Source organism: Python bivittatus, unplaced genomic scaffold (genome assembly GCF_059951505.1).
Source record: "Python bivittatus isolate LINGU-HERP-01145 unplaced genomic scaffold, Pbiv_v1 ctg000020_np1212, whole genome shotgun sequence".
Classification (NCBI taxonomy): Eukaryota; Metazoa; Chordata; class Lepidosauria; order Squamata; family Pythonidae; genus Python; species Python bivittatus.
The window spans coordinates 71,630,183-71,646,928 of NW_028277030.1; the positions used below are offsets into that span (position 1 = coordinate 71,630,183).

The 16,746-nt window shown below is 42.0% G+C and overlaps 1 protein-coding gene across 1 annotated transcript; it reads left to right on the plus strand.

The window, feature by feature from the left end:
* The first annotated feature begins 2,390 nt into the window (after positions 1-2,390).
* Positions 2,391-8,873, plus strand: SLC35D3 (solute carrier family 35 member D3). Its single transcript, XM_007420912.2, has 2 exons — positions 2,391-3,033; positions 8,005-8,873. The coding sequence occupies exons 1-2, from the start codon at positions 2,598-2,600 to the stop codon at positions 8,817-8,819; spliced, it is 1,251 nt and encodes a 416-aa protein (XP_007420974.1). The 5' UTR covers positions 2,391-2,597; the 3' UTR covers positions 8,820-8,873.
* Positions 8,874-16,746: the final 7,873 nt, after the last annotated feature.

Consider the following 16,746-nt stretch of genomic DNA (forward strand, 5'->3'; position numbering starts at 1 on the left):
GAAGCACTGACTTAGATTAACATGAACATTTTCCTCTTCCCTCCACTGTCCTTCTATTCTCCACAGCTGCTTCTAAATGCTTGTACAGGCAAATAATAAAAATGGACCCAATCATCAGAGAAAAAGAAATAGTCTGTATAGTTTCACATTTTAGGTGTTAACTGTAGCATCTGGACCACCTAAACCAAATGCAGCTTGATTCTTCAACTGTTTCTAACTTTATTATGAAAAGAGATAATATATTTGTGTGTGTGTCTGTGCGCATGCTTCTGTAATGCCCAAGTCTGCCCTAGATGCTGTCTCTGGCTCTTCCCACTGCCCTTAGCCTTGTCTGTCTCTAGGGCAGGGATGTGCAACCAATAGCCTTGCCTAAGACTCTGCAAGCAAGCAATTCAGAGAGCTTCAGCAAGAATGATCTACTCCTGCCTGCTGCCGAGGAGGCATAGTGAGACAGTACAAAATAGACAAGAAAGTGTCAGAAGGGGGTGGGAAAATGGGTCTCAGAAAAGAACAGCAAATGTGAGACACTTTGGGCTTTGCCCAGCCCATTGCTGGCATCCTAAGGTCCTCCCACCAAGGAATTCTGGCCCCTACAGATTCTTCCCAAGGGACTTCTGTTTTGCTTGTCCTTGATCGACTGTCTCGACTTCAAAGTCCTGAGAACTGAAAGAGGGAGATTCCGCCTGGGACGGCGCATTTCTTTGGAGGTGACCTGTACCTCTGCCCGTGCCATCAGAGAAAAGGGAACGATGGGGAGTCTGGCTTTCTCTGGCTCTTGAAAGAAGAGCGCCTCGATCGTGATGAAGGCCTGTCATTCAGTCAGAGGCAGCGTCAGTGGCCCTTCCAAGAGCAGTTGCTAGGGGACAGGCAGGGAGAAGGGGCTGTCGCCTTAGTGCCTTGTTCAATTGCGAGCTTCCTGGAAGGAAGCACGAGTTGGACTGCTGGAAGTGGAAAGCTGCGCAATTCCCCAGGAAGCAGGTGAAAGATCAGGCTGTGCGTTGCCTACGAGGAGGGTCTTCTCAGCCTCGAAACAGGTGGCGAGGAATTGTGCTTGCAACAGTTAGACGTGTTGCAAAAGTGCAGGATTTGTTTCTAAGCCGTAACGTCTAGCCCGCTGCCACGCAGTCGAATTCTAGAACAATTCGACGCTGACGCCGCGAGCTCCTCGCTCCAGAAGAGCTGCCTTTTTCCAGGGCTGGGCCCCTTCGCAAAGACAGCGGAGCCATTTCCAAAGCCGTCCCTTCAGTGGCTGATGGAACTGATGGAAGTTCAGTCGGTGTGGGGCCTGGGCCTGGGGGTGGGGTGTGCCATGTGGCTTGGCCCACCTTTCGCAACCTGGGGCCTTCTAGAGGCCATGGGCTACAACTCCCAGTATGGCTGCTGAAGAGGCTATTCTAGTCCTTCAAGTTATAACTGACTTCGGAGCGCCACCAGTCTGTGGTTCGCTTCTTTCTACTGTTGGAATACATTCGCCTTCCATCACTTCAGGGCAAATCATCTTTGCCAACTCTCTTTGCAGCGGTTTCTTTCTTTTTCGCCTCTTCCCCTCCCCCCCCCTTCTTTTTAAAAGTGGGAAATTGTTTCAAAGAGTCGTTTGAACGGAGATTGTAATTAAATGCGCGAGAAAAAAATAATATCCTGCATGCATAAAACCACCCTAAAGATTTCCTTCTTGCGCACTTTGGGCACCTTCCTTGGTCGCATTTTCCCCGCGCCTAATCAAGCTACTTTCCCCTCAAGGGTTAACTCTTGCCGCGACTTTCGAAGCACCTGTTTCTTTAGCTTGCAGAAAACCTGCCAGACTCGGCTGGATCAATATTTGCATTTCCGTATAAGGACACTAACCCTAATTCATTTAATAAGGACGGATGGCTATTCCATTAGCAAATTGTGCGCGGAAAAGCATCAGCTATGAACTGGGTTTCGCAGCTCGGTTTTCGCTTTGTTTGTAACCGGGTGCGTGTGCGCGCGCTCCTGCGGTGGAGGGCGAGCGCGAGTGTGCGATTTTATTCTGACGAGACAGGCAAGGCAACCGACGAATTTGTACATTAAAAATATTATTTAAAATCTGGGGGGAAGGTCGCCCCACCCTTCCACCTTCTAATTCAGCTCCACTCCTCCTCTCCTTCCAGGAACAAAGCAAATCCATGATTCATAATAGCCAGAACAATCTCAGCGGGTCAAGTGGGAAGCGTGGCCAATACGCTCTTCCGATTGTCCCCATTTCATTAGGGTAATGGGAAGCGCCGGGGCACCCAGCCCCCCTCTGCGTCAGCAAGAGCAGCTGGGGGATCTGGTAGGCTGCCGGTGGCCGAATCCGCGGAGGCATTTCCCAGCGGATCCTGCCCCCCCGCCGCCCACCACGATTGATCGCCGACCGTCCCCCTCCCGCTGCCGCCCCTCCGCCGTCAAGCGCTGCGCTCGGGGCTGTCAGCAAAGTTGTCTCTGCTTCTTCCTCGCGGCTGCTTAGGCGCGGAGCCCCCTGCACCCCGGCGGCTCCCGGCCACGAGAGGATCGCAGCTCCTTCCCGTGCCTCGCAGAGGCGGGAGCCGGGGCGCCGACCGGCTTGGGCGGTCAGGGGTCGGCGTCTGGGCAGCATGCAGCTGTGCCGGGGCCGCGCGTTGGGCATCTCCGTGGCGGTGGCGCACGGGGTTTTCTCCGGCTCGCTCAACATCCTGCTGAAGTTTCTCCTCAACCGTTACCACTTCACCTTTCTGTCGCTGCTGCAGTGCCTGACCAGCTCCACGGCGGCGCTCAGCCTGGAGATGCTGCGGCGGCGGGGCACCCTAGAAATGCCGCCCTTCAGCTTCAGCCTGGTGCGCGTCTTCGCTGGGGTCACGGTCCTCTCCACGCTGCAGTCCTGCCTCACCCTCTGGTCCCTGCGCGGTCTCAGCCTGCCCATGTACGTGGTCTTCAAGCGCTGTCTGCCCCTCGTCACCCTCCTCATCGGCGTCCTGGTGCTCAAGAACGGCATCCCCTCCCTCGGGGTGTCGGTGGCCGTCCTTATCACCACCTGCGGGGCTGCTCTGGCAGGTGAGTGAGCCAGAGGAAGAGGCTCCACGGGGCTCCTCCGCAGCCCAGCTACCCTTCCTTGCACCAGGAGTCTTGCAAATCCTGCTCTGCCCCTTCTCACCAGCCCTGCCTCCCTCCCTTAGCATGGTCCCTCCGTAATCCCCCTTCCTTTCATTATTTTCACACTTGCTGCCACCACAAACCCTGGGCATGCACACTTCACCTTCCATCTCATCTCTCTCAGTCCTGTCTTCTCTGGCAACCCATCACTGCCCCCCCCCCACTCCAATTCCCTCTTGGATCTTCATTTGCTTTCCCCCTCCCCTGGTCCAACCAGCCATGTCCTACTCCTTTCATGTTTCTCTGGGTTATCATCACACTCCTAAGGCACTCTCCACCAACCATCTCATAGTGATGTTTTCCCATCCCATTAATTTTCCAGTCTATCTTCTCATAGTTCCTATCTTTGCCTCCTGGTGTCCTTTCCTGTGTATTGTTTTAAATCCCCTTCCAGTCCTCACAGAACTCTTGCTCTCTACACTCCACATGCTTCTTTTTTCTCACCTAATTCCTCTTACGTTACCTCTTACAGTCCCCATTGTACATACCACTGAGGCTTTGACCAGCACCTTGGGATGTGAATAGACACACATGAAAGTCCTGAGCTTTGGTTTTCCCCATCATGCCTTCTCCCAGCCTACATATAGTTAGTGGAGTCTCACTTTAGTCTTCCCCATATCCAGCTGGCAAGACTTCAGGCCCACTGATACCTGCTTCTAAGCACTGCCCCACACATTAAAAGGCACAAATGTATGTGTTTGGAACTGAATGCATGGGGCAGTGCAGGCAACTCAGTTGTTGGCTCCTGGCAAATATAGATGCCTAATGCATACATACACTGTATATACATACCTAGTGGCATAATGGTCTGCCTTCCCTCCTTGCATGTGTCCTCAGGTATGTCTTGGCTGAAAATGCAATAACGCACTGTGTGAAGAAGCTGCCCATTCCTAACCCTAGCTTGGCCATGCTATTTTTTATTTTTAATTCCACACCAGCACACAGCACACTTCCTCTGTCTTCCAATGATCAAAGTTTATGGGATTCTCATGTGCTTTTTCTCCCATGGTAAATGCTCATTCATCCTTCAGCTCAGAAGGATGAAAACACTGTCACATATTTTTTCCTGTGCACTCGTAGCTGCTTTATGAAGAAACAAACAAACAAAGATAAGTACAGGTGGGTACAACAACAACTTCTAATTCACAACAAAATATAACTTCCCATATTTTCCACACATAACAGTAGCAGTTATGGATTATTATATCTTATATCTTATTATATTGTATTACTGAATGTTTTATCCTTCGTGGATGATATTCTTGTACAGAGAAGAGTTGGTGCCTGAAGTGGTCCAGCTGATTCTTCCCAATTCTGCTTCCCCCCCCTCTTCAGCCTTGTGTTACTTACAGCTGCCTGAGTTTTCTGACACATACATGCTCTTGCCAAGGATGAGAAGAAACTCTTGTGAAAAGTTACATTATGGATCTCCTGGGCAGTGTCATTGCTTCTATAATCTATAATTAAAGTCTACTATCATCACCTTAATAGACTGAGGGAGGGAGGGAGGGAGGGAGGGAGGGAGGAGGTACCAAAGTTTCTGGTGCACTTATATATATGTGGGGGGGGGGGGGATTGAGATGTAATGTTAGATCCTTGTGTTGATTGCTCATTTACGTTCAGGTAGACATTAAAAAAATGGCTGGGATGAATCTAAATGGGTAAAATGTTCATGCAGTTCTAAATGACATTCTCTTGTTATCATTATTAAAAGAGGGTTCATATTTATTTTCTACTGGGGACACAAGATTTTTGCTTGGCTTGGAAATTTGTGAAAAGTAATCATTAATAACAAACTAAACATCCATCCTCTAAGCAGACCTGACTGCATTTTGAAGCAACAATAGTAGACAACCACATTTTCACATATGTTTCTGTAACATATGGTCTTTGTAAATATTAATATTGAGCCTACATCCTCTCAGTGGCATTGTTTTCACAACTGTTTTAAAAGAATGTTTTCTATAGACGTAATGCTACAGTCATGCTATACTTCCATGGAAGGGTCCAGCACTGAAAACTATTTGAAATAGGCCCCTGGATACAATTGTGAGCATCTCTTTGTATCACTGAGATTACCTATGCTGTTTTTTTATGGTTTTTTCTATATAGCAATAGGAAAAATGTCCTAATTTTGGCTCTAACTTTGATTCTGTGTCACTAGTTTGATAATTCTACAAAGTGAAGAGAGAGAGGAACCTTGCCACTGGAAGAAAATTCTGCTCACTCTTATGCTTTAATTCTTAATTACAGTCATAAGAACATAATAGCCATGTTGGATCAGATCAAAGAGCCAATCTGATCCACAGTTCTGTTTCCATAGTAGCCAACCAGCTGCTTCTGGGGCCATCACAAATAGGACATGTGGCCAATAGTCCTCTCTTGTTATTTCTTAGCAGCTGGTGTTCAGAAATGCTGCCTCTGATACTAATGGCAGTTTATAGCCATTATGACTACAGCTATCTCAGTCATTTTATAGTTAGTTTTGATTTTAAGCAGCCACATGATTTTAAGCAGCTTTTTAAAAATATCAGTCCCTCTTGTTAAATTGTTCTATTGCTTTTAATATTTAATATTAAAGTAATAATGTTCAATTATTGTTGGATTAGAATCATTATTATTAACTGAGAGCAATAGATAAAATTGTACTTCTTAAATTTGACTAATCTCTAAAAAGGAGAGGATCATCTTTACATCTTAGAGAAGCAAATTATGTAGTTTAACTATGGAACGTTGATGAAATTCTCTCCTTTATCTGATCTGGATCTCCCAGCATTCAGTTCCATTGGATGGCACCACATCCATTAAATAAAATATAAAAAATAATCCTACATTATGCACATACTCCTTTGTTGAATTTTCCTGCAAATCATTGGAACAGCAAAATTAATTAAAGGAGATCCTAAGCATTTTTAGCACAAGCTATTGCTGTTTTAAGGAAAACTGTATAAGTGCATTGTAGATGGGCATCTAATATTTTTTCAGGTTTCTCTATTTCTGAAGTTCAAAAGCAGTTAGAAACATGCACTAATAATCAGAGAAGGTGAAGAGTTTGGTTCATCACAGGCAGCATTTTAATGTACTTCTACAACGATCTTACAAAATGTGCATGTTTGTAGCATCATAGCAATACTTGTAAAATTTGTACAGATTAACTTTGCCTTTTCCAGGGCCTCCACAATGCTTTAAGAATATTACCCATAACAGTTGGACTGAGGTAAAATACAAAGAAATTAATATACACAACCCTAACCCTAACCCTAACCCAGGCAGGTACTGCTGTACCAGGTTCCCTCAAACTGGTTTCTCTGTGCTACTGTTATAATTGTTGTGCCACTAACTGTATTGCCAGTTCTCAAAGAAAAGGGGTAATCTCTGAAATGTTTGACACTGGGGAATTCCTAAATTATGTCTCACAAAATAATGAAACCCCTCACTTCCATTGGTTTCCCTGTTTGTGACTAGTTCCATAACAATAAAGTTGGTATTTTGATACCATCCTTCCCTTGCTTCCATATACGTTCAGAGTTACATGTCTTTATTCTTTGTTTAGATTGCCTTTTCCCATTTTTTAAATAATCTATTAAACTAGGACTAAAAGCATAAGGATTATGAAGGGTTTATAGTTTGTGAACTGACAACTTCGCCCCTTCCAAATCTTGATGCTTACTACAGCAAACTAGTATAAATCGTTCTGCTTGGGTAGATTTGTTTGAAGAAGTGAATTCCCAGATGAGATTTCTTTAAAAGAAACTAATAAATGAAACAGCATTCAGCAGGCAAAGAACTTTATAATGAAATAAACTTGAGATAAATTTGGTTTTAGAACGTGAACTCAGTAAATGTGAGAAATTGTGCATCACTGTTAACATCAGCAAAATGACTAAGTTGTCATTAGGAGTCATTTGAAAAAGGTTAACTAACGGCCAAAACAGCCTTATGTGTATACACACACAAACACATACACACACACACACACATACACCCACTTGACAGACTGATGGAATAATTATTGATGGAACTGCACAACAAAGATTATAACCAATAGAACAGTTTAACATTAAAAAAACGATGTATGATTTCCTGTATCTTCAATCAGCTGTGAATGTACAATCCAAAAAAGCTTTGCTAAATTCACTGACCTAATCATTTTTAAGTTTGAACCAGTCTAGTTCTGCTCATTTTTAGATTCTCTTTACTCACACTATGACTTATTTCAGGTTACCAGAAGGCAAATTTGATGAATGATCATCAGCTTTACTAAGATTTCACTTCATCTGGACATTCAATATAGAGAAAATGCTTTCCACTAGCAATAAAAAATAATCTGTTAGAGTTCATTCACAGTGTCAATGGTATACTCCCTCTAAGTTATACCTGTATGAGTCAAAGTATATCAAAGGCTAGATCTATCTCTTGAATATATTGCATATACGTGTCCAAATTAAGTAGAATTAGAATAGGTGGTTTTGTTGTCCTATAGATCTTTTCAACTGACATTTCCATTATCACTGGTTATTGCACTGGTTATGCTGAGTAAGGATTATTGGAAGTGTAGTCACCCAATGAAAAAGTGCTACTGCCTTTCTTGAAAGTAGAACATTCATACATCAATACAGGGATATAAGGCTTCCCTTACCAGATCTATTCAAAACTTACCTAGTTCAATTTTTCCTCCAGCAGTGACCAGACATGTTTATTCACAAGCAAAGTGATGATAGCTCTTCCTAGCAGTTTATTCCATGTTTCCTAAAACAAGTGTAGCTAATAGCCCACTAAAGCCTATCTTCTACTAATGTAGTTCGTATAAGAATGACAATATATACCTCAAGTGCATGTAAATTTTCTTTCTCTTTCTTTCAAAATCGGCAGGTGCGGGTGACCTGACAGGTGATCCCATTGGGTATGTGACTGGAATTCTGGCTGTGTTGGTACATGCAGGATATTTGGTTGTCATTCAAAAGACGAGTACAGACAGTGACTATGGGCCCTTGACAGCCCAATATGTCATTGCAGTTTCAGCCACACCTTTTCTCATCCTATTCACCTTTGTCAGCATGGAAGCTATCAATATCTGGTCCTTCCCAGGATGGAAAGATCCCCTCATGACTTTCAGCTTTATTGCTTGTATCTTACTGGGCTGTGCCATGAATTTTACCACCCTTCATTGTACTTACATTAACTCAGCTGTAACTACTAGTTTCGTTGGCGTTGTGAAGAGCATTGCAACCATCACAGTTGGTATGGTAGCATTCAATGATGTGGAGCCCACAAAGCTATTTATAGCAGGTGTTGTGGTAAACACTGTAGGATCCATCATTTATTGTGTAGTCAAGTTTATTGAGACAAGAAAACAGAGTAATTATGAAGATCTGGAAGAGGAACTTAGAGAAGAAGAGAAGAAAGACTGTGATGGAGGTCAACCACCCTTTTTAATGGAGGAGATGCCCAAGGAGACAGAATCTGGAGATCCAATAATGGAGGAGTCAGCAAATGGAAATAAACATGAGACGGGCAGCACTGGAGAAGAAGAAAATGCTGCTGTTGTTCCAAAAGGTGGTAGCTTTGAAGGACTTAACAGAAACTCACTAAAGGATGCCTATCTTGGAATATGGAGGTTAATCAGGGGGGCCAATTATGCAAAGAAAGATTATCTAGTAGAAAATGAAGAGTTACCAAGCCCTTGAAGAATAATTCTGTAAAAAATCCAAGTATCCATGTCTTTTATTCCTTGTGGTGGGAATATGGACCAACAAATGCTTTCATACATTCATAGAAAAAGCTTAATGGTTTAACAGGGAAATGTTTACCTCATTCTAATGGAACAAAAGCACCAGGTTCATGCTTAAATTCAGTGAAATTTCATTTTTCAGGGGATACACCTTTGATTTCAGATCAAGACCAATAAAACAGGTATCTCATACTGGAAATCTTAGTTTTATATCCATAGAAGTCAGATAGGTAAGATTTACAGGTTCGTCCATGAATGCTTCAAGAAGCCCTAATGTAATTGTTCCAAGATGTTTAATGCCATAAGCATTACCTTATGGAAGCTAAAGTTATTCGTTTCTAAGATAGTGCAAAAAAAAAAAAAAAAGCATACTGGATTTCCTGCAATCTGAACAAGTGGAAAAAAGTGGAAAATGGGAAAAAAGTAACTGCCAGAATGGATGTGTGTACATAGTACTGAGGATTTGTGGGCTACCCTTATCATGAATGAATGAAAGTCAAATCATAAGATCCTGCTGAAAATTCTATACCACCCCTTTTAAATTCTACCTCTCTTTTTAAAATTGATTTAATATTTGTGAATATAGGCACACATAAAGAAGTGTGTTTATTAGTGTGCAGAGTGTATAGAGCATGCAGAGGTATGCTGCTTCTGAACTTGGAGGGTGCATCTAGAATATCCTGCTAAATGTATCTAATGCCCTTTTAGATAAGTAATCTAGAAATCATAATCAGATCTTGTGTCAATGAATTATATACAAGGATTTCTTATTGTTTTATGTCAGATACCTTTATCTGTTCAATTAAGAGATTCTAATGTGAAGGAGAGTTTGTGGAAAGTAATTGTCGATATTTTATAGGTGAGATAGTCAGACACATTCTCAATCAACTACATACATGCAGTTTCTCTGCCAGTAGTATAGAAGCAGTTTGCCATTGCTTTCCTGGTTACCTTTTCAACTTCCCAATCTAGATAACAGCTCTGGAATTCCAGGTTGTCCCCCATCCAAGTAGTCAACTCATCTTCTCACACACTCCTCCCAATAGCTAACGATCAGTTCCTCTTTCTCATGTTGCTGAAGCTTTCCCAGAGCAAATCGTGAGGCTAAAAAAATGAATCGGATTAAAAAAAAAAATTTAAGGAATGCGTTGAACCATAATATTTGGAAATAAATTACACTGAGCTCATGAACTTTAGTGGCCATCACTTTTGCAGCTTGTCAGGGCTGCCAATATCTCTGGGCCAATATAACTCTCTGTACCCGTAGAGCTGAAGCACGGGAGGAAAGTGCCACAAAAGGCAAACTTGTACTATATGTATGCTACAATTTACATACATAAAAGACCTACACAAAGATACTTCTTGGGCTGCTATGGGTGTAAACTTTGGGAGGAGGATGACACTGTGTAAAATTCTGTGGAGGGCCATGACTCCCTGGACCAAACCCTTTTTCTGAGCTGGGCTGCCAAACCAACTGGTGTCATCAGACACCTACAAGTAGGGAAGCAGTGATTCCAAGAAAGAACAATATCTCCTACAGCCCAAAATCCTGAGGACACAGAATTCCTGATCCTACCAAGGTGTAGTCAGACCCAGCCTCCCCACCAGGGCACTATAGAGAGAGTAGAGGGGAGGGACTTCAGCATGTGTCTCTCTTTTCTGCCTGTGTGCTCAGTCTGCCCCTCCTCACCACACTGATGACCGATCTAGCTCAGCCAAACCTGATCAACTTGCATTTAGGGAAAATCAACCTCTCCATTCTTATGGAAAGGTTTCCAGTAAGAAAGCAGAAGAGTAATCCTGGGTTGCAGTTGACTCAAGGGCTGTGTCTTGACCTGTTACTGAGCAACAGACAGCTGCCAGTACTTCTAGTGTAGGGTATGCACTGGTGGGGGGGAAATTGACTGCCCAAATTGACAGAGTTGATAAAAATAGCCCTGATTGTTCCTGTAACATCTTGTACATCATAAAGGTCATTTGCATGCCTCTGTAGCACAAAGACCTTTCTGCAGATAGCATGGACAAGCTGGACAGTCAATCACATGCCTCTTCCTTGTGGGTATAAATAGGTTTCACAAGAAACTGATCTCAGTTTCATAGCCAACACATTCATCCAAAGAGCCCCAATTCAACAAAGCACATTCAGCATGTCTGAATAAGCCTAAATTTCATTCAGGCACAGATATAAACTGTGATCATGAAAAATGATGAAATGTATGTTACAAGGTCAGGACACAAACCCTGACCTTTCATGTCTCAGTGTCATACACAAGTCATGTGGCTTCCATTTTGACTTTTGTTTCCCCTGGATTTCCTTAAAGGGCCCATGCATTCATGTGCTGTACTGTGTTTTCACTTGCCATATGAAGGCTATTTTGGGACATCTATCACTTGCCTGCAGGCCATCCAGCTCCCAGGAAAATTGACCAGTTAATGCCCATGGATACACTGTGTTCCAAAATCTAAAACCCCTAATCTGAAGCTCTAGAAGAGAAAGAATGGGAAGAAACTCTGGTTCAATAGGAAAAGAGGTTGGCTGTTTATAATCCTATGCCTCTAAGATAGAGATATTAAAATTAAAATCTGTGAGGTGAAGGACAGCATTGGATGGACAAATATAGCAAAGAAAAGGTTTGACCTCTTCCATTTTTTTCCCTGGGTCTTTTTGACAGAAGGTTGCAGTTTTTCTTTGGTTTCTTTATAAACCCGAATTGATTTAATGTAGTCATTGTCTTCATATTAATTTTGGATTATTTTTCTCCTGGCCAACAGTGTTACATTTGCTTTTAATGGAACTTTTTTTTCAATGCCCTTAGAGGTTTTTCTTCTTCTTTTTTCTTTGGTTGAAATGTTCTGGTTTTGATTGGGGGGGGGCATTAAAGCAATGTGCTCACCAGGTTTTCCCTGTGTTCACATTCACTCGACTTGATAATGAGCCCTCAATAATGTGTCTTTGTAGGCACTAGAATGGGTGGAACTCTGCTTGTTTTCTAGATTGAAAACTGGCTTCCTGAAAGATTCTGGCACTTAGAAATTTTGTTTTTCTATATATTGGCTAGTGGTAAAGAAGCCACATTTAACACTATACCAGCTGGTAGAAACTAATTTAAATAGTAGCAAAGGCATGATGGCACTGAGGGGAATTTGTAGGTGAAGCCCACAAACTGGTTTTGGGAACATTTAATAAGATCTCATGTATGCTCGTGTATGATTTCAATCAGTGTAAATTATTACATTTCAACCAAACCAGGTGAAAAGAGACCCAATAGAAAATGTAAGTGCTTGAGGGCCTTTTATACATGAATACTATTTCCCCTTTGCAGTCTTAAACATGTAAATATATTATTGTTATGAATGCAGACTAAAGCGTTTTTGATTTAAATATACTTAGTGACTAATACAGTTTTTTCTTTAGTCAATTGCAAATGATTTAATCAATAAGTTTCTTAAACACTTGTATGTTTCTTTACAGTTTAGGTATAGCAAGGAGGGGGAAAATGAAAAGGATTGGGTCAAGGGAATTATCTCTAGAAAAGATCTCCACATTTTGCCTTTTGCCTGTAGATGTTTTTCACTGTCTTGTCTAGGAATTATGGAAGTTGTGGACAAATATGTCTAGAGGGAATCTTTCTACATAATTTTCACAGCTCAGTAGACTATAGTTTGGGGGAACGCAAAAAGTCTCTGTCAATCACTGACATTTCCAGTTAAGAGAAATATTAGGAAAGACTCATTTAAGATTTTGAAAGCAGACCAGTGGTTTTCACATTCTTTTTCCAGAAAACCTTCTGGGTCTATGTTCCAAATACTTGTCCACCAAGATATCTGTGTTCATGGAGCAATAACTTAAAAGGACGTGCATATGGAAAGTTAGACAAGAACTTGTCTTTCTTAAAACAGACAGAATAACAGGTAGCACTTCATGTCTAGCAGATTGAATGAGGCCCAGGGCCATCTACTGCAACAGGGCATAACTGTAAATTGTGGCCTAGCTGTCCTGAGAGAATAGCATGGCTACCATTTCCACATTTCCCCAGCTGGGTCCAACTACAGCAGAATACAGGATGCACTGATGAACTAATGTTGAAGCCCAATAGCCGGGCCAGCATCTTATCTAAACCATCCATTTAATAACAGTGTTCAAGAATTAGCTTTTTCATGCTGGGATTGCATAGCAAACAGTTCTGCAGATAACCATGTACATGGGAAAACGATCCCCTGATGCTGCACTGTTGGCTTCATTCATGGCCTAACATATACTGGTCTGTATGGTTTAATGGTCTGATTTGATATATTACAATCTTGTATGTTACTATGTTTGCATTCTAGATAAACTCTTGCTTTATCATTAACCACATCAATTAAATATGTATTTATTTATGTATATATTTAATAAATCACCTGTCCTGGAATACCAAAAGAGGCACATCCATTATCTACAGCTAACTGTGTTTCAGGCATGATTTCTTTGTGATCCCTGTAGATCAGTGCAACCAATGGTCATTCTAGGTCATTTTTTAATTGTGGAGGAGAATTTTGGACTAACATATATTCTGACCTTACTGTTCCTTTCCCTGGCACAGCAGAATGTGTTACAAGGATTCCTTAGCTGCCCATATCCACCCACTGTTTTTTAAAATGCTAATAGAAACACAGCAAAATAATAACAGTATTGGATTCTTTAAAATTGCTGGTGAAACTTTTGTACAGTGTGTGCGTGTGTGCATGTGTCTCTGTTCATTCCTTTCCGTGGGTGTCGAAGAATTCCCTGCTTTAAAAATGGGGATTTGATCAATGCAACCCAGAATTTTCTTTCCAGTGAAGGAGATTGTGTAAAGTAAATATTAAAACTATTGCTTCATGCTGAGGCATTTTAATTGCATAAATATAAGACTTCAATTGATCTGGAGAATGAGACGGAGAGTAATAAAATGTACTGCTTTACAAAAGGTTTAAGCTTTTACAGTGGGGCAAAAAAGTATTTAGTCAGCCACCAATTGTGCAAGTTCTCCCACTTAAAAAGATGAGAGAGGCCTGTAATTTTCATCATAGGTATACCTCAACTATGAGAGACAAAATGGGGAAAAAAATCCAGAAAATCACATTGTCTGACTTTTAAAGAATTTATTTGCAAATCATGGTGGAAAATAAGTATTTGGTCACCTACAAACAAGCAAGATGTCTGGCTCTCACACACCCGTAACTACTTCTTTAAGAGGCTCCTCTGTCCTCCACTCGTTACCTGTAGTAATGGCACCTGTTTGACCTTGTTATCAGTATAAAAGACACCTGTCCACAGCCTCAAACAGTCACACTCCAAACTCCACTATGGCCAAGACCAAAGAGCTGTCGAAGGACACCAGAAACAAAATTGTAGACCTGCACCAGGCTGGAAAGACTGAATCTGCAATAGGCAAGCAGCTTGGTGTGAAGAAATCAACTGTGGGAGCAAGAATTAGAAAATGGAAGACATACAAGACCACTGATAATCTCCCTTGATCTGGGGCTCCACGCAAGATCTCACCCCGTGGGGTCAAAATGATCACAAGAACGGTGAGCAAAAATCCCAGAACCACATGGGGGGACCTAGTGAATGACCTGCAGAGAGCTGGGACCAAAGTAACAAAGGCTACCGTCAGTAACACACTACGCTGCCAGGGACTCAAATCCTGCAGTGCCAGATGTGTCCCCCTGCTTAAGCCAGTACATGTCCGGGCCCGTCTGAAGTTTGCTAGAGAGCATTTGGATGATCCAGAAGAGGATTGCGAGAATGTCAGATGAAACCAAAGGAGACCGTTTTGATCTAAACTCAACTTGTGTTTGGAGGAGAGAGAATGCTGAGTTGCATCCAAAGAACACCATACCTACTGTGAAGCATGGGGGTGGAAACATCATGCTTTGGGGCTGTTTTTCTGCAAAGGGACCAGGACGACTGATCCGTGTAAAGGAAAGAATGAATGAGGCCATGTATCGTGAGATTTTGAGTGAACACCTCCTTCCATCAGCAAGGGCATTGAAGATGAAATGTGGCTGGGTCTTTCAGCGTGACAATGATCCCAAACACACTGCCCGGGCAACGAAGGAGTGGCTTCATAAGAAGCATTTCAAGGTCCTGGAGTGGCCTAGCCAGTCTCCAGATCTCAACCCCATGGAAAACCTTTGGAGGGAGTTGAAAGTCCGTGTTGCCCAGCGACAGCCCCAAAACATCACTGCTCTAGAGGAGATCTGCATGGAGGAATGGGCCAAAATACCAGCAACAGTGTGTGAAAACCTTGTGAAGACTTACAGAAAATGTTTGACCTCTGTCATTGCCAACAAAGGATATATACCAAAGTATTGAGATGAACTTTTGATATTGACCAAATACTTATTTTCCACCATGATTTGCAAATAAATTCTTTAAAAATCAGACAATGTGATTTTCTGGATTTTTCCCCCCATTTTGTCTCTCATAGTTGAGGTATACCTATGATGAAAATTACAGGCCTCTCTCATCTTTTTAAGTGGGAGAACTTGCACAATTGGTGGCTGACTAAATACTTTTTTGCCCCACTGTATATTTGCTGGCTGTGGGGTGGGAGAACAGTGTGTCTATGCGTTTGTGTGGCATTGGTTCTAGTAAGTCAGACTGGTGTGTCAAAGGAGGCTTACTTATCCAACCAACACAAATGCACCTATTTATTTCCTCTGATGCTGGTTTAGGTCTTATTCAATTGGCTCAATGTTCAATGTTCTTTTTCATAAGTAGATAGGAATTTACATTTATGCATGTATGTATATGAAACAGTACTAGATGTTGTGTAATCTTGAGAGGATTTTCTCATGGCAAAATTGACTTCTTGTTGGGATAGGTTTCACGCTACATGTATTCAGTACTTATATGGAGATCATAAGGCATTTTGTGTGTATGCATATGTATACATATACAGAGAGAAGATGATGATGAGGATCATGCACGTGCCTCCTCTATTTCTAGTTGTTTGGTCATATCATGCTCAATATTTGCTGTATTGTACCTTGAATGGACTTGGTATGAAGTGGCCTTGAAGTTGGCAGGTCTGAGCTATGTGAAAAAGAACTGCTTTGGTTTTGGAACAGTTTTGCTTAGTGTTGCTTGGCAGAGGAACTGTCAATCAGCCACTATTGAGACATTCATTTCTATTAATAACATAGCTGATAGATCATGGTACTTAGTGCAGTTTTTAATTCTTTAACATGCCTCATATAGTTCATATTCTCATCCGTGAAGCAGAGAGATTATGCTGGTCTTCAGCTTTAGAATGAAGGCGTGATGGCCCATAAAGCATAAGATCATTTGATGCCTGCACCATATTCAGTCTGATAGTTATTAGCAGAAATTGAGTGTATCTCTCCTTTCCCAATGCCTGCAGAAATAGGCATGCCGCAAAATGGAAGGGAGAGAAATTCTGTGTTTGCTGAAACAATAAGTGATTGGCTAGAGTGCACAATGGCATTCTTCAAAATAAACATTAATTTTTGTGTCAATATGCTATTGAGCAGCACCTGCTGTAGTTTCACAAAGCTGGGCATGTACAGAATCCAGACAAGAAAGCCAGCCTTTGATTTAAAAAAAAAAATTTACAAAAGGCTCACAGATGTCCATATGTCTCTGGCGAAATATCCTGCAACCATTCTAGGCACACAATTTTTGGAAGGAGATAAATAGGGATGGTAGCAGCCTTTTTGTCCGTTCAAAGAATGGCTGCTATTGCCAGCTCAGTGGTCAGAATCCAGCACGGAATTAAGCATGTGGAATCCCAGTGTTTAACATTTCGGATGGATTGCCCAATGCTTGATTTTTTTCCCCCCTTCCCAGCGGAAAGAAAGTAAATATGCAGGCTAAAGTGAAAGCCATTTAAAAT